This window comes from Scyliorhinus canicula, chromosome 19, assembly GCF_902713615.1.
Source record: "Scyliorhinus canicula chromosome 19, sScyCan1.1, whole genome shotgun sequence".
Taxonomy (NCBI): Eukaryota; Metazoa; Chordata; class Chondrichthyes; order Carcharhiniformes; family Scyliorhinidae; genus Scyliorhinus; species Scyliorhinus canicula.
This window is the reverse complement of record NC_052164.1, coordinates 47,511,182-47,530,391: the sequence shown is the minus strand read 5'-3', so window position 1 is coordinate 47,530,391 and position 19,210 is coordinate 47,511,182. Positions and strand designations below refer to the sequence as shown.

General features: G+C 44.4%; 1 protein-coding gene across 17 annotated transcripts in view; it reads right to left on the bottom strand.

Moving 5' to 3' along the window:
* tanc2a (tetratricopeptide repeat, ankyrin repeat and coiled-coil containing 2a) overlaps positions 1-19,210 on the bottom strand; it is a 1,067,833-nt gene that overhangs the window by 554,618 nt on the left and 494,005 nt on the right. For all 17 annotated transcript variants that reach the window (XM_038778854.1, XM_038778853.1, XM_038778860.1 and 14 more), the window contains one exon: positions 12,167-12,238. In XM_038778854.1, coding sequence (XP_038634782.1) covers positions 12,167-12,238 — 72 coding nt within the window. The remainder of the gene's footprint in view (positions 1-12,166; positions 12,239-19,210) is intronic.

Below are 19,210 nucleotides of genomic sequence, written 5' to 3'. Positions count from 1 at the left end.
TCTGTTACTTCATCCAGAAATCAATTAGATTAGTTAAACACAATCTAGCTTCTACAAATCTGTGCTGGCTCTCTTTAACTAACTCAAATGATGATTTGTTTGCTGATAATTGTTTCTAACACCTTACATATCGCTAGATGATAAACTAATTGGGCCAGTAATTGCTAGGATAAAGCTGAATTCGCTATGAGTGCAATACTTACAATATTTTATTCTGTCTGACTTTAGCATTAGAGCAGGGGTGGGCAAACTACGGCCCGCATGCGGCCCGCCAAAGGTATTTCTGCGGCCCTCCAAGTCATTTAAAAAAAAAAAAAAAAAAATTTTTAAATTTTTTTTTTAAGGTTAATGGGGGGGGGGGGGGGGGGGGGGGGGGGGCTGTTGGGTTAATTACTGGTATAGGGTGGATACGTTGACTTGAGTAGGATGATCATTGCTCGGCACAACGTCGAGGGCCGAAGGGCCTGTTCTGTGCTGTACTGTTCTATGTTCTATATGAGGCGCCCAGAATCATAACCGGGTGAAGTAATTATTTTACTTAATATACTATGCGGCCCTTTGTGAATTGTGAATTTCTGAATGTGGCCCTTGCACGGAAAAGTTTGCCCACCCCTGCATTAGTGACCCAACTTTCTGCAGGTCTTCAAGTCCTTCAAAAATTACAAGCTCCCTCCCCACCTTTAAATGTTTTCTAAAATTGCATTTCCTCAACCAAATCTTTAATTCACACATGTCCTTCTTTCTCCTCTGTGAATATTTTCAGTTGAAGGCACCATATAAATGCATGCTGTTGTTTCTGTAGTTGGTAATTATGATTGCTGGCACAGTAACCACTGCACATTCGTCACTGCTAAGCCACTGTTTCTATGGTAACTTCTTCCTATTGATCCTGATTGTTTAGCATTTTAACTACCATTTTAAACTTAAATATATAGTCACTATTCATGTAACTCTGTATGTCAAACTGATTTAGTTGTCAATAAGCTTGCATTTGGGAAAGAAGGTGCTTATGTTTGAGTCCCATCAGCGTAAGTGAATCACTTTCAAATGTAATGAGAGTCTGTACTGAATGCAATGGCATCTTTCTTTTGAATGTGGCAAGCTGACTATAGACCAAAGCCTCTCCAAACCACAGGAACAGAGCCACGGGAAACCATCTATTTTACTGCATAACAATCAATTGTACATTTCATGGTAACATATTTTTGCGCAGCAAGGCTCACAGCAATGTGATGATTATCATTTCACTAAGGGGCTAATAGTGATGATCTAGATTGTTGTACCAATGCAGGATGTGAAGCTCTAGGGCCACTAATGACAGATTCACAAAATACCCAATGATGATTTTTAATATAGGACATGCATTTTTACATTTGGTTCTATTCCCATTGCATTAAATCTATGATGACTACTTTATTGGGGCAATGGGGTGAGGGCAGTGGCAGATGCGGGAATAGTGAGGACCAGTGCCTGGCGAGGTGGCCGGGGCCCTGGGCAGGGCGGTCAGGAGCAGGGCCACCAACCCATATTTCCTGTTTCAGTACAGGCAGCTACATTTAGTCCATGTTTCTTTTCATGAATCTCAATCCTATTGCCCTAATTAGATTACCCTACATAAGTTATTAGGACATTTTTGACGATGCAACAACGCACACTACCTCTGTCACTATCCTCTATATATTCAAAAATTAAAATAGGACGTGCACAGAAATTCCATCAGTGGTTTCTTTAGGGATTGTGTGATATCTAATTTTAGATGAGAAGTGGTTGAAGTTGTTGCTGTAGAACTTACAGTTGCATCGCTTCAGTTCCCCTGCAGGCTGGCAGCCCGCCCAAGATTTTAATAAACGAGAAGCTGCAAGAGCCAAGTTCTCTCAATAAATGACTTTCATACACTGGTAACAGGAATGAGCTGCTCATACCTCCACTGTGTTTTCAAAACTTAAGGGTTTTGTCTGATTATCCATTTTAATTGTTGTAGATGCTTTGGAAGATGAATTGCAATTATTTTTGAAAATATAGGTTTGTCCTCTAAAAATATCAATTGTTATATTTATTGGTTAATGTTCAAGATTTACACTCAAATATCAACAGATTGTGAAATGTGTGGTTCCAACTTTAGCACTTTACCTGGGACTTATCTAGCTTTCTTAATGCTGTCCCTCGCAGGTGTGGAGCTTGCTCAAATCAGAAGGAATGTCTTTACACTCCCATCAACACCAGTGTTGCTGAACACCCCAAGCTCACAACTGTCCCAACATTCCCAGCTCACCCCCATTACATTTGGCTCAACCCCACAGCCCTGGCTAAAACCTCATTCATCACCCCGATCACCCCACCTACCGCCAGGCATGAATATGCCTGGCAACAACAGCAAAATTAATTTAACAAAATATAATAGGATGCGACCTGCCCAGCTACAGATATAAATCTGCCTAGAGACAGCAGTAGCCAGTATTCACATGAGGCAAGTCTCTCCCAGTAATGAGATTAGAGGGCATTTTAGATAAGAATCAGATGTGAATAGCTATTTACCTAGACAATTGGGACAATCAATCAGGCAGAAATATGATAATGTGTACAGTCATGGAATTTAATAGAGGCATACAGCCAAATACACAGAAGGCAAAATCAAAGTTGAACAAAGGTATAAATAGCTGGACACTCGGAACTAAGAGAGGCCAGTTAAAACCCATCAGGCTCAGAAGCAGACAAGCCAGTTTCCAGCCACCAAGCCTAAAGGCCAAGTTTTACATCTAACAGCTTCAAATTCTTATCGGCAAGGCAGTGCAAAAAATCTTAGTAAAGGAAGTTTAAATATCTTCAAAGAACCAGAAGACATCTCCCAGACTTAGATTCCACACAGTGCAGAAGGAAGCCATTCGGCTCACCAAGTCTGTACCGACCCTCTGAAAGAGCACCCTACCTAGGCCCACTCCCCTACCCTATCCCCACAACCCCAGTTAACCTGCACATCTTTGGACACTAAGGGGCATGGTTTAGCATGGCCAACCCACCCAACCTGCATATCTTTGGACTGTGGGCAGAAACCTAAGCACCCGGAGAAAACTCACACACACACAGGGAGAACGTGCTAACTCCACACAGTCATCCAAAGCCAGAATTGAATCCAGGTCCCTGATGCTCTGAGACAGTAGTGCGAACTCTTAAGAAGATAGAGATAGAGAAATACAGCACAGAACAGGCCCTTCGGCCCACGATGTTGCGCCGAACTTTTGTCCTAGGTTAATCATAGAATTTTGGACAATTTTTCATGGCCAATTCACCCAACCTGCACATCTTTGGACTGTGGGAGGAAACCGGAGTACCCGGAGGAAACCCACGCAGTCACGGGGAGGATGTGCAGACTCCACACAGACAGTGACCCAAGTCGAAATCGAACTTGGGACCCTGGAGCTGTGAAGCAATTGTGCTATCCACAATGCTACCGTGCTGCCCTTAAGAAGTTAACCTACACTCCATTATTCTACCCTAATCCATGTACCTATCCAATAGCCGCTTGAAGGTCCCTAACGTTTCCAACTCAACTACTTCCACAGGCAGTGCATTCCATGCCCCCACTACTCTCTGGGTAAAGAACCTACCTCTGACATCCCCTCTATATCTTCCACCATTTATCTTAAATTTATGTCCCCTTGTAATGGTGTGTTCCACCCGGGGAAAAAGTCTCTGACTGTCTACTCTATCTATTCCCCTGATCATCTTATAAACCTCTATCAAGTCGCCCCTCATCCTTCTCCGTTCTAATGAAAAAAGGCCTAGCACTCTCAACCTTTCCTCTATTGACCTACTCTCCATTCCAGGCAACATCCTGGTAAATCTCCTTTGCACCTTTTCCAAAGCTTCCACATCCTTCCTAAAATGAGGCGACCAGAACTGCACACAGTACTCCAAATGTGGCCTGACCAAGGTTTTGTACAGCTGCATCATCACCTCACGGCTCTTAAATTCAATCCCTCTGCTAATGAACGCTAGCACACCATAGGCCTTCTTCATAGCTCTATCCACTTGAGTGGCAACTTTCAAAGATCTATGAATATAGACCCCAAGATCTCTCTGCTCCTCCACATTGCCAAGAACCCTACCGTTAACCCTGTATTCCGCATTCATATTTGTCCTTCCAAAATGGACAACCTCACACTTGTCAGGGTTAAATTCCATCTGCCACTTCTCAGCCCAGATCTGCATTCGATGTCTCTTTGAAGCCGACAACAGCTCTCCTCACTATCCACAACTCCACCAATCTTCGTATCATCTGCAAATTTACTGACCCACCCTTCAACTCCCTCATCCAAGTCATTAATGAAAATCACAAACAGCAGAGGACCCAGAACTGATCCCTGCGGTACACCACTGATAACTGGGCTCCAGGCTGAATATTTGCCATCCACCACCACTCTCTGTCTTCTATCGGTTAGCCAGTTTGTTATCCAACTGGCCAAATTTCCCACTATCCCATGCCTCCTTACTTTCTGCACAAGCCTACAATGGGGAACCTTATCAAATGCCTTACTAAAATCCATGTACACTACATCCACTGCTTTACCTTCATCCACATGCTTGGTCACCTCCTCAAAGAAGTCAACAAGACTTGTAAGGCAAGACCTACCCCTCACAAATCCGTGCTGACTATCCCTAATCAAGCAGTGCCTTTCCAGATGCTCAGAAATCCTATCCCTCAGTACCCTTTCCATTACTTTGCCTACCACCGAAGTAAGACTAACTGGCCTGTAATTCCCAGGGTTATCCCTATTCCCTTTTTTGAACAGGGGCACGACATTCGCCACTCTCCAATCCTCTGGTACCACCCCTGTTGACAGCGAGGACGAAAAGATCATTGCCAACGGCTCTGCAATTTCATTTCTTGCTTCCCATAGAATCCTTGGATATATCCCGTCAGGCCCGGGGGACTTGTCTATCCTCAAGTTTTTCAAAACGCGCAACACATCTTCCTTCTTGACAAGTATCTCCTTGAACTTATCAGTCTGCTTCACGCTGTCCTCTCCAACAATATGGCCCCTCTCGTTTGTAAATACTGAAGAAAAATACTTGTTCAAGGCCTCTCCTATCTCTTCAGACTCAATACACAATCTCCCGCTACTGTCCTTGATCGGACCACCCTCGCTCTAGTCATTCTCATATTTCTCACATATGTGTAAAAGGCCTTGGGGGTTTCCTTGATCCTACCTGCCAAAGATTTTTCATGCCCTCTCTTAGCTCTCCTAATCCCTTTCTTCAGTTCCCTCCTGGCTATCTTGTATCCCTCCAGCGCCCTGTCTGAACCTTGTTTCTTCAGCCTTACGTAAGTCTCCTTCTTCCTCTTAACAAGACATTCAACCTTTCTTGTCAACCATGGTTCCCTCACTCGACCATCTCTTCCCTGCCTGACAGGGACATACATATCAAAGACACGCAGTACCTGTTCCTTGAACAAGTTCCACACAGTAAGCGAGCACTTTTCCAGGAGACACATCCGGAGTGAGACTCGTACAGAGTGGGGATTGAAACTTGGTAATTTGGTGCAGTGAGGTAATTCGGTGCAGAGTGTGAGGAGGTGCTTTTTAAAACTGGTAAGTGACTGGTAAGTAGTCTCTCTTTTTCTTTTCATTGTCTAATTTATTTATTTTTATTTTGAGATTCTAGTTGTTTAAGTTTACCAAGGGTTTAAGACATGGCAGGAGATTCCAGACCCATGTCATGCTCCTCGTGTGCGATGTGGGAGCTCAGGGACACGTCCACTGTCCCTGGCTCCTTCACGTGCAAGAAGTGTGTTCAGTTGCAGCTCTTGTTAGACCGCTTGACGGCTCTGGTGCTGCGGATGGACTCACTTTGGAGCATCCGCGATGCTGAGGAGGTCGTGGATAGCACGTTTAGCGAGTTGGTCACACCGCAGGTGAAGGTTACTGAGGGAGATAGAAAATGGGTGACCAAAAGAAAGAGCAAGAGTAGGAAGGCAGTGCAGGTGTCCCCTGCGGTCATCTCCCTGCAAAACAGATATACCGCTTTGGATACTGTTGAGGAAGATGGCTCACCAGGGGAAGGCAGCAGCAGCCAGGTTCATGGCACCGTGGCTGGCTCTGCTGCACAGCAGGGCAGGAAGAAAAATGGCAGGGCTATAGTGATAGGGGACTCGATCGTAAGGGGAATAGACAGGCGGTTCTGTGGACGCAATCGAGACTCCAGGATGGTATGTTGCCTCCCTGGTGCAAGGGTCAAGGATGTCTCGGAGCGGCTGCAGGACATTCTGGGGGGGGGGGGGGGGGGGGGGGGGGAGGGTGAACAGCCAGCTGTCGTGGTGCACATAGGCACCAACGATATAGGTAAAAAACGGGATGAGGTCCTACAAGCGGAATTCAGGGAGTTAGGAGTTAAACTAAAAAGTAGGACCTCAAAGGTAGTAATCTCAGGATTGCTACCAGTGCCACGAGCTAGTCAGAGTAGGAATGTCAGGATAGATAGGATGAATGCGTGGCTTGAGAGATGGTGCAAGAGGGAGGGAGTCAAATTCCTGGGGCATTGGGACCGGTTCTGGGGGAGGTGGGACCAGTACAAACCGGACGGTCTGCACTTGGGCAGGACTGGAACCGATGTCCTAGGGGGGGGTGTTTTCTAGAGCTGTTGGGGAGGGTTTAAACTAATGTGGCAGGGGGATGGGAACCAATGCTGGAAGTTGGAAGGTAGTAAAACAGGGACAGTAAAAGGAAGTAAGGGGAAAAGTGCAAGGCAGAGAAGACATAGTCAGAAATCCATAAGGGCGACTGTACAAGGTACAGTGACTGAGGGGAGCACAGTGAATAGGCCCAGTAACAACAAACGGAATAAAACTGGAGATGTTAAGATTCAAAACGGAGGTAAAAAAAACCAACATAAGTGTACTTTACCTGAATGCTCGTAGTATTCGGAATAAAGTAAATGAGTTGGTGGCACAAATCATCGTAAATGACTATGATTTAGTAGCCATTACTGAAACATGGTTAAAGGATGGTCACGACTGGGAGTTAAATATCCGAGGGTATCAAACTATTCGGAAGGACAGAGTGGATGGTAAGGGAGGTGGTGTTGCTCTGGATGACATCCGGGCAATAGTAAGGGATGACATCGGTGCTATGGAGGATAAGGTTGAATCCATTTGGGTGGAAATCAGGAATAGTAAGGCGAAAAAGTCACTGATAGGAGTAGTCTATCGGCCACCAAATAGTAACGAGATGGTGGGGCAGGCAATAAACAAAGAAATAACAGATGCATGTAGAAATGGTACAGCAGTTATCATGGGGGATTTTAATCTACATGTCGATTGGTTTAACCAGGTCGGTCAAGGCAACCGTGAGGAGGAGTTTATAGAATGTATCCGCGATAGTTTCCTAGAACAGTATGTAATGGAACCTACGAGGGAACAAGCGGTCCTAGATCTTGTCCTGTGTAATGAGACAGGATTGATTCATGATCTCATAGTTAGGGATCCTCTCGGAAGGAGCGATCACAATATGGTGGAATTTAAAATACAGATGGAGGGTGAGAAAGTAAAATCAAATACTAGTGTTTTGTGTTTAAACAAAGGAGATTACAAGGGGATGAGAGAAGAACTAGCTAAGGTAGACTGGGAGCTAAGACTTTATGGTGGAACAGTTGAGGAACAGTGGAGAACCGTCCAAGCGATTTTTCACAGTGCTCAGCAAAGGTTTATACCAACAAAAAAGGAAGGACGGAAGAAAGAGGGAAAATCGACCGTGGATATCTAAGGAAATAAGGGAGAGTATCAAATTGAAGGAAAAAGCATATAAAGTGGCAAAGATTGCTGGGAGATTAGAGGACTGGGAAATCTTTAGGGGGCAACAGAAAGCTACTAAAAAAGCTATTAAGAAGAGTAAGATAGAGTACGAGAGTAAACTTGCTCAGAATATAAAAACAGACAGTAAAAGTTTTTACAAATATATAAGACAAAAAAGAGTGGCTAAGGTAAATATCGGTCCTTTAGAGGATGAGAAGGGAGTTTTAATAATGGGAAATGAGGAAATGGCTGAGGAACTGAACAGGTTTTTTGGGTCGGTCTTCACAGTGGAAGACACAAATAACATGCCAGCGACTGATAGAAATGAGGCTATGACAGGTGAGGACCTTGAGAGGATTGTTATCACTAAGGAGGGAGTGATGGGCAAGCTAATGGGGCTAAAGGTAGACAAGTCTCCTGGCCCTGATGGAATGCATCCCAGAGTGCTAAAAGAGATGGCTAGGGAAATTGCAGATGCACTAGTGATAATTTACCAAAATTCACTAGACTCTGGGGTGGTCCCGGTGGATTGGAAATTAGCAAACGTGACGCCACTGTTTAAAAAAGGAGGTAGGCAGAAAGCAGGAAATTATAGGCCAGTGAGTTTAACTTCGGTAATAGGGAAGATGCTGGAATCTATCATCAATGAAGAAATTGCGAGGCATCTGGATAGAAATTGTCCCATTGGGCAGACGCAGCATGGGTTCGTAAAAGGCAGGTCATGCCTAACTAATTTAGTGGAATTTTTTGAGGACATTACCAGTGCAGTAGATAACGGGGAGCCGATGGATGTGGTATATCTGGATTTCCAGAAAGCCTTTGACAAGGTGCCACACAAAAGGTTGCTGCATAAGATAAAGATGCATGGCATTAAGGGTAAAGTAGTAGCATGGATAGAGGATTGGTTAATTAATAGAAAGCAAAGAGTTGGGATAAATGGGTGTTTCTCTGGTTGGCAGTCAGTGGCTAGTGGTGTCCCTCAGGGATCCGTGTTGGGCCCACAATTGTTCACAATTTACATTGATGATTTGGAGTTGGGGACCAAGGGCAATGTGTCCAAGTTTGCAGATGACACTAAGATGAGTGGTAAAGCGAAAAGTGCAGAGGATACTGGAAGTCTGCAGAGGGATTTGGATAGGTTAAGTGAATGGGCTCGGGTCTGGCAGATGGAATACAATGTTGACAAACGTGAGGTTATCCATTTTGGTAGGAATAACAGCAAACGGGATTATTATTTAAACGATAAAATATTAAAGCATGCCGCTGTTCAGAGAGACTTGGGTGTGCTAGTGCACGAGTCACAGAAGGTTGGTTTACAAGTGCAACAGGTGATTAAGAAGGCAAATGGAATTTTGTCCTTCATTGCTAGAGGGATGGAGTTTAAGACTAGGGAGGTTATGTTGCAATTGTATAAGGTGTTAGTGCGGCCACACCTGGAGTATTGTGTTCAGTTTTGGTCTCCTTACTTGAGAAAGGACGTACTGGCGCTGGAGGGTGTGCAGAGGAGATTCACTAGGTTAATCCCAGAGCTGAAGGGGTTGGATTATGAGGAGAGGTTGAGTAGACTGGGACTGTACTCGTTGGAATTTAGAAGGATGAGGGGGGATCTTATAGAAACATTTAAAATTATGAAGGGAATAGATAGGATAGATGCGGGCAGGTTGTTTCCACTGGCGGGTGACAGCAGAACTAGGGGGCATAGCCTCAAAATAAGGGGAAGTAGATTTAGAACTGAGTTTAGGAGGAACTTCTTCACCCAAAGGGTTGTGAATCTATGGAATTCCTTGCCCAGTGAAGCAGTTGAGGCTCCTTCATTACATGTTTTTAAGGTAAAGATAGACAGTTTTTTGAAGAATAAAGGGATTAAGGGTTATGGTGTTCGGGCCGGAAAGTGGAGCTGAGTCCACAAAAGATCAGCCATGATCTAATTGAATGGCGGAGCAGGCTCGAGGGGCCAGATGGCCTACTCCTGCTCCTAGTTCTTATGTTCTTATGTTCTTATTTCACTTGTGTCCTTCCCTGACAGCCTATGTTCCCAACTTATGCACTTCAATTCTTGTCTGACAGCATTGTATTTACCCTTCCCCCAATTATAAACCTTGCCCTGTTGCACGCACCTAGCCCTCTCCATAACTAAAGTGAAAGTCACAGAATTGTGGTCACTACCTCCAAAATGCTCCCCCACTAACAAATCTATCACCTGCCCTGGTTCATTACCAAGTACTAAATCCAATATGGCCTCCCCTCTGTTCGGACAATCTACATACTGTGTTAGAAAAGCTTCCTGGACACACTGCACAAACAGTACCCCATCCAAACTATTTGATCTAAAGAGTTTCCACTCAATGTTTGGGAAGTTGAAGTCACCCATGACTACTACCCTGTGACTTCTGCACCTTTCCAAAATCTGTTTCCCAATCTGTTCCTCCACATCTCTGCTGCTATTGGGGGGCCTATAAAAAACTCCCAACAAGGTGACTGCTGCTTTCCTATTTCTGACTTCAACCCATATTACCTCAGTAGGCAGATCCCCCTCGAACTGCCTTTCTGCAGCTGTTATACTATCTCTAATTAACAATGCCACCCCCCCCCCCCCCCCCCCCACCTCTTTTACCATCCTCCCTAATCTTGTTGAAACATCTATAACCAGGGACCTCCAACAACCATTTCTGCCCCTCTTCTATCCAAGTTTCCGTGATGGCCACCACATCGTAGTCCCAAGTACCGATCCATGCCTTACGTTCACCCACCTTATTCCTGATGCTTCTTGCATTAAAGTATACACACTTCAACCCATCTCCTTGCCTGCAAGTACTCTCCTTTGTCAGTGTTACCTTCCCCACTGCATCACTATGTGCTTTGGCGTCCTGACTATCGGCTTCCTTCGTTGCTGGACTACAGATCCAGTACTTGAGTATCATCCCTGCAATTGTGTTGTAACCATAAAGTGGTTTTAACTCAAAGATTTATTTAATTTGGATGATGTTTTGGAAAATGGGGAAGTCTGAATGAGTTCAGGGATCACAGATATATTTTGGAACAAGCAGTATGCTCTCCATTCATCAAGTGTGTGTGTTTCGGAATTCATGTACCTTACTTGTCTTAGAGTACAGTGGTCCTGTTTGTGTGTATTTGTCTTGTCATTACTTTAATAAATAATAATAATAATCTTTATTAGTGTCATAAAAGTAGGCTTACATTAACACTGCAATGAAGCTACTGGGGAAATCTCCTAGTTGCCACACTCCGGCGCCTGTTCGGATACACTGAGGGGGCATTCAGAATTCCCAATTCACCTTACACACACGTCTTTCGGAACGTGTGGGGGGAAACCAGGGCACCCTGAGGAAACTCACACAGACACGGGGAGAAGGTGCAGACTCCGCACAGACAGTGATCCAAGCCGGAAATCAAACCTGGGACACTGGCGCTGTGAAGCATCAATGCTAATCACTGTGCTACCGCCTTTAATTATTAGTCTTGAATAATTGTCACATGACAACCGGGCAACTTGTTCTCCCTGGGGTTTCACTTATCTCCACACACCAAACCAAATTTATACACCCCTACACCCCCCCCCCCCCCCCCCCCACCCGCCCCAAGTGTTCCAAGTTAGGATACCCTTGCAGATAACATTAACGTGTTTTGTGACACCATCACCACTCCTGCCTCAAGCACCAACAACTACCCCTCACCACCCACCATCCCTACCTGCATCCCTGGCTTACCCAACCCCCTCGTATCACACCCCTACCATCACCCATACACGCCCTGCAGTGGATGGGGAACTGGAGTGGCAAACTGATTAAAATTTGCTTCCAAATATTTAATGACGACAAAGGCAGCGAGGTTTCACTTCAACTACATCTTGTCACTGGGTCTCGCATTTCTCCTCAACAATCGATCCATGTTGAAGGTGACAAATAAGTTAAGAATGCAATTTTAAATGCATTTAGCGGCATAAACCAATCTTTACTGCTGACCGGAAGATCTGGTCAAATGTTTCAAGTCAATGGTTCTGACATAAGTTCACATAGTTGAAACGTCAACTCTCTCTTTCTTTCCACAATTGCTGCCAGACTTGCTGAGTATATCCAGCATTAGTATACCTCTACTTCCGACTGCTTTGCTTCTCCACCTCAGTTAGACTCTTATTTTCCAAGGAGCAATATTTCCCCTACCATGATGTACCACCTCACACTTCTCTGTGTTAAATTTGCTATTTAGATATCAATTGTGCATGTGTTAACTTCAGTATTAACTACCCACCGCTCAACAACCTCCCCCTTTCCCTGGTTTCAACCATAAACAATGATGCAGCACGGCAGATTCTGGCTCTATCCTGACCCCATTAACCCATGAATGGCAAATGCCTACCTTGTCCAGACCGACTTTGTCGAGAATCTATGTTTGTTTGTCTCCGTTCTGATTGTTCCTCGTTTCCACCATCTACAAAACACAAATGTCAAGCAGTCAGTACACAAGATCCACCATTGTAATGGAAGAGGAATCAACATATCCAGTCCCCTGTCAATAAGGGCAGCTAGACTTGTAGTGTTTTGAATACCAATGCAAAATACAAATAACATACATTATCAAGGATGTTTGTATTGAAAAGATGTTACTACTGTAGTATTCAACAGGATTTTGTTAGGAAACAGAAATTCGTGGCCAACTTTAAATCTATTGAGTACTGATTTTCCTTTAGACCTCATCTTACACAAATATACTCTTCATTATCCTGTACCTGATATGAAATTACAATGCAATTAAATCCTAATACGCTATAGTAAACGGGTATGTTCTCGAATTCACCATCAAGTTGGTAGGAGCAGGACATTTCGAAAATCATAATGCAATCAACTAAGAGTCAAAATGATTTTGTGAAAGGGAAATCATGTTTGACATTTCTGAGGATATAACAAGCACAGGAGATAAACAGAAACTAGTAGAAGTAACTGAATTTCCAGAAGGCATTCAATGAGGTAGTGAATAGCATGTTACTGCGCAAGAGCTTATGGTCTTGGGGATGACGCATGGAAAGAGGATCAATTGATTAAAACAGAGTGAGGATGGATGGGTCATTTTCAAGTTGCCAAATTGTAACTAGTGGAAAGCCACAGGGATTGGGTACATGGATCTTAACTATTTCTGATCCATATTAATGCCCTGGATAAGGGAGACTGTCTTGTAGTCAAATTTGCAAATAATACAATAGGGAGGAAAGCAGTTTGGAGGAGAATACAAAGAGTCTGCAAAAGGGTTATAGAGAGGCTAAATGAGTGGGCAAAAATTTGGCAGATGGTGTATAATGTGGAAATATAATGTGAGGTTGTCTACGTTGGCAAGAAGAATAGGATCCTGGTCGTGGTGGTGGAAGGGAATGAACTCGTATATAACCAAGTCCAAAACTTCCTCCGTAAGGAAGCTTCGACATTCCCCCAGATCCTGGGACACACACTAACGGACGACTACTGACTGGTGACGAACTAGGGGAGGGGAACTGTGCAGACATGTGTGGGCGATTGCTGAGGAAGTACACCCACCTCTGGATGAGACAAAGAGGAAGTGGAAGAACTAGATAGGGAGATAGGGGAAGACTCTGGATCGAAGCACTGCAATGGCAAACTCCATATCCACGTGCGCAGTGCTGAGACTAACGCAGCTAAAGGTGGTGCATAGGGCGCACCTAACCAGGACGAGAATGAGCGGGTTCTTTCCGGAGGTGGAGGACAAGTGTGAATGGTGCCGAAAGGCCCAACCAATCATACCCATATGTTATATGCCTGACCCAGACTTGTTGGATAGTGGACATCCTTCTTCGAGGTCATGTCCAGGGCTGTGGGGCAAGGGTGGAGCCGTGCCAGCTGGCAGCTATCTCCAGGGTACCAGAAGAGCCCGAGATCTTCGTGGAGAGAGGGTGAATGCCCAGGCCTTTGCCTCCCTGACCACCCACCAGAGAGTCCGACTCGGCTGACGATCAGCAGCACCACCCAATGCTGCAGATTGGTTGTTCGGCGGGATTTCTCAGGCCAGAGAAAATAAAGTATGCCAGAGGATCAAAGGAAGGCATCCACATCACATGGGAGTCTGTTCACCAAATTGTTCAAAGACCTGCTTGTGCCCAGCACCCAGAAAAGCATTTGGGGGAGAACACAGGAAAAGTCACAAAATAAGGAAGAGAAAGAGAAGAGCGAGGGGGTGGGGGAAAGTCAGGAAGTGGGGAATAAAAGTACCAAGGAAAACACAGGGCAATTAGGAAAGAAGAGCACCACAAGGGACAAAGTGCAACAAAAGAAAGAGTGCAACCAGCAGCCGCACCTCCTCTCCAGCACAGCTAAGCACCAGGAGACATAATAATAATAATAATAATAATCCAGGGTAAACATCCAGGGTGGGGGGCAGGCTGCACAGCAACGGCCGACCACCGGGGTGTCCCACACAGGAACCGCCTGCAGGTGCGTGGAGGCACCTTCCCAGGGAAGCACAGCCAGCTACTGGCCCCCACATGAACAAGTGGATGTACACTGGCTGTGGCCTTGCCCAGCCAGCACTCAACAGCAGTTTTTCTTTTTTTGTGTAAGCAACTTCTTTCTGTGTCTATCTCGATCGCTTTGTGACCTCAAATTTTGTACCTTGTATGACAGGCCCCCCTGGTCTTGTTACACCCTATGTATAATAGTTAAAACTACAGTGGCACTGTGGTGCAATGGTTAGCAGCGTTGCCTCACGCCGCTGAGGTCCCAGGTTCGATCCAGGGCCAGGGTCACTGTCCAGGCCCCAAAAGGTTAGGTGGGGTTCCCAAAAGATTAGGTGGGGCTACTGGGTTACGGGGATAGGGTGGCGGTGTGCCCTTAAGAAGGATGCTCTTTCCAAGGGCCAGTGCAGACTGAATGGGCTGAATGGCCCCCTTCTGCATTGCAAATTCTATGATTCCATGGTTGTAAAATTCTCGTAAATGCATGTTTTTATCTTGTCTTGTTGTGTCAATTATGTTGATATGTTAAAACACTAATAAAAATTATTTGGAAAAAAAAAGAATGTTACGGCCTGGTTTGGGACCAGTAACAGCTTGTGAAGGTAGACAGTTTATCTCTGTCTGCATCTCTGGCAACAGCCCATAGAGCACAGAGTCCTGCATCACAGAGCTGCTCAGGATCTCTCTACAGACTTTATTTGCAAAGGCACATTCCACAAGGAGGTGGACAACGGTCTCCACCCCACCACAGCCACCTCGGTGGGCGAAAGATTGCTCTGACCAAAATGTGTTGATCTTCCATGCACGGAGTTGTCCCCGACTGAGTGCTGCACACTGGCACATTCCAAAGCACAGGAGTACGTGCTGAGGGATGGACTAAAGTTTTTGACAGCCGCTGCAGAGGGGCAATGGGCAAAGGACTAAGACCTGTCAGCAATAGTGCACAGAGGGGAGGGTAGTTGTATAGAACCCCCTCAGGCTGGATAACTCACATTGATCATGTCCGGTGAATATTACATGCATCACAATTGTATTGAAGGACCTCAGACTGCAACTTTATCTATGTAGACAACTCAAATGCCATTTTACCTTTTGTGATGACCATTTTGAAATGTCAGCATGTTCCTTTAATTGTATTGAAGCATCTCAGTGCAACATGATCTATGTGGAAAACTAGAAGATCATTGCAATGATGGCCATTTTGAAATGTATCTATTGTACTTTCAGATATTTTACCAAATTGCTTTTTACAAGAAGGAAAAAGAAGATGAAGTTTGAAACCCAGGCTGTGAGTGCTGTATTTCTGAAACTACAAAGACCTGAATGCACCTGCGGTAAGAAAAAACCCAGAACTGAAAGAAAAGATTGAAGAGGAAGGAATAAGGTGCTGGAAACAACCATCTGAAAGAAAGATTCTTTTCTCCTTTAATTTATGATTTTTACCCCTTTCTTTCGCTCTGTGTTTGTGTGTACATAGAGGGTGGAAGCAAGTTAGTGGGGAATTAGGAATCAGATAATCAATAGTTAACCAATTGTATTTGCTTCATATTTCATTACAGTTCTTGTTATTAGTAAAAGTAGTTGTATTTACATTTACACACCTGGTGACTGTAATTATTGGTCCAAAGACTTCGGGTATTTTTCTAAAAATTATTGCTTAATTCACTTGTGTTGTGACTCTGGGTCAAGTAGGGCTGGAATTGACTGTGCACTAGTCCAGGTTCAGGAACACCCAGAGAGCCACAGAGTCCATAATTTTAATTATCAAAACTTTACTACGCAAAGACATCAAAGTAAAACAACCTACAAATCTATCTTACACTCTAACATTCAGAATTAACAAGGTAAAAATTAATTAACAGGCAAACTGTGAACAAACACATCCAATTGCCCATTAAATGGCACACGTGACCAAGACAGACCCCGTGCTTTCTCGGCAACATACCAAGTTGTCACTGAACACCAAGAGTCACAAAATTTCTAAAACGTAGTTGCACTCACGATCGATTTTAAGTCTTCACTTTCGAAGATCTGAATTCCCTCGACAACTACACTTACTTGGACTGTCTCAGCGGCTGCTCACCTCTCGATGGTTCAATCTCACTTCCTGAGACTGTAATCCATGCGATTCACAAAGCCTCACTCTGGCCTGTAATCACTAGCACATCTCCAACTTTTCTTCAAACCACTAGTTTAACTAAGCTGGCACATCCTCAGGGTTTCCAGGAATTTCAGAGTTCAGACTACACCGAGCTATGAATGACTGTCAGGGCTTCTGAGCCCTAACTGCCGAGCATGGAACCAGTGGCCTTGCACCACCACCTTAGTTCCCTAGCTCTTCTCTGAGCTCCAACTCATGGAGTCTGGTAAGAGCTCCCAGGACCTCACTGTGTGTGTGCTGCAAACCACAAGATTGAAGCCTACAATGAACAGCTACATAATAACACTCAGGGTTTCTTCAAGCCCCAACTGCTTGGAGCCTGCAAACAGCAGCAGCTAATTGGAATATCGTCCTCCCCGACTGCAAAACACTCAAATAAATTGAAACCAGAGAATCTTCTCAAGTTCCACCCATCTCCATGATCACATAGCATTTTATAGTTTAGTGTTTGCTTTTAAACTAATCCAGCTCTATTCCCAAAACAAAACATTTCTCTGGACTGTATTTCTTTTCAAGCAATGTAGAAATTATATTTCCAGTTCTCCAGCTAAGTAAGCCCACCTGCTGCTTTACAGATCCATGGCTTGTATTCTGAGTTTATTAAACAAACCTAGGTAACCTTCTGGACTGCCATAAAGTGCTCTGGCTATTTTTTACATTCACAACAAGAACCTGCCCAGATTTAAACATTATCTTTAAAAGGTTAAGATGAACCAGATACCTAGCACACATTAGAAAAGTTGTATATTTAAATGGAAGAGACTGGAGAACATAGTACAAAGATGTCCTTGTGCATGCATCTCAAAACGTTAGCATACAGCTGCAGCAAGTAATTAATAATAATACAATAATAATCTTTATTAGTGTCACAAGTAGGCTTACACTAACACTGCAATTAAGTTAGTGTGAAAATCCCCTAGTCACCACTCAGGAGCCTGCTCAGACACACGGAGGGAGAATTCGGAATGTTCAATTCACCTAACAAGCATATCTTTCGGGACTTGTGGGAGGAAACTGGAGCACTCAGAGTGAACCCACGCAGACACGGGGAGAAGGTGCAGACTCCGCTCAGACAGTGACCCAGGCCGGGATTTATACCCGGTCCCTGGTGCTATGAATTAAAAAACGAAAAAAAGAAATGAACTGAAAATCGCTTATTGTCACAAGTAGGCTTCAAATGAAGTTACTGTGAAAAGACCCTAGTCGCCACATTCCGGTGCCTGTTTGGGGAGGCTGGTACGGGAATTGAACAGTGCTGCCAGCCAGCCTTGGTCTGCTTTAAAAGCCAGTGATTTAGCCCTGTGCTAAAATCAACAGTGCTAACCAAAGGGCAACACAGTGGCGCAGTGGGTTAGCACTGCGGAGGTTCAATCCCAGCTCTGGGTTATTGTCCGTGTGGAGTTTCCACATTCTCCCCGTGTTTGCGTGGATTGGCCATGCTAAATTGCACCTTAATTGGAAAAAATGAATTGCGTACTCTTAAAAAAAAATTAAAATAACAAAACAAAACAGTGCTAACCACTAGGATGGCAAATGGTAACTGACTTTTATTGCAGGGGGATGGAACATTAAAGTAGGGAAGTCTTGTTAGAACTGTACAAGGACATTGGTGAGACCACATCTGGAGTACTGTGTTCTGTTTTCGTCACCTTACTTATGGAAGGGTAAAGTTGCATTGGAAAGAGTTCAGAGAAGGTTCATTAGGACGGCAAACACCTGGGTTAAAGGGATTAGTTTATGAGCAGGTTAAGCTGATCCTCGGCAGGGTTAAGAAGAATGAGAGGTGCCAATCCTAAAACACAAAATTCTGAGGGAGCTTAGCAGGATATAGGTGAAAGGATGTTTCCTCTAGTGGAGGGAATCTAGAGCTGAAGGGGTAATTTAAAGTCAAAGGCTCTCCCATTTAAGACAGATAATGGGCAGCACGGTATAGCAAAGTGGTTAGCACAGTTTCTTCACAGCTCCAGGGTCCCAGGTTTGATTCCCGGCTTGGGTCACTGCCTGTGCGCAGTCTGCATGTTCTCCTCATGTGTGCGTGTGTTTCCTCCAGGTGCTCAGGTTTACTCCCACAGTCCAAAGATGTGCGGGTTAGGTGGATTGGCCATGCTAAATTGCCCTTAGTGTCCAAAAAAGGTTAAGTGGAATTACTGGGTTACGTGGATAGGGTGGAGGTGTGGGCTTTGGTGGGGTGCTCTTTTCCAAGGGCCGGTGCAGACTCGATGGGCCGAATGGTCTCCTTCAGCACTGTAAATTCTATGATAAAGCGAAATGTATTCTCTCAAAGGGCCATTAGTGTTTAGAATTCTCTGCCGCAGAACGCAAAGAAGGTTGGGTCATTAAATATATTCAAGGCTGATCGAGACAGGTTCTTGATCATAAAGAGAGTGAAGGGTATGGAGAACAGAAAACAAAGTGTTGTTTCAGACATGATCTTACTGAATGTCGCAGAGCAGGCCTTATTGGCTGAATGGCCTACTCCTGCCATTTCTTATGTTTGTCCTGTTTGCCACAAATGCTCAGTCTACAATCATGAGTTGATTCGGATCCCTGTAATATAATGAGGATTTAAATAATACTGCAGATTGTAATTTTATATCTCTATAAAAGTTCCATGTTTAGATCAGCTGTTTTCATTTGTACTTCACTCTAAGATACTGGGAGAAAGTGGAGATGAACCACACAAGTAGCGTGACAACGTTTGAGTGATGGCAGAAACAGAAAATTACATATTCAAAGATAAAAACACTTTAAAACACAAAGCACACAGTCACATCCTCCCTTG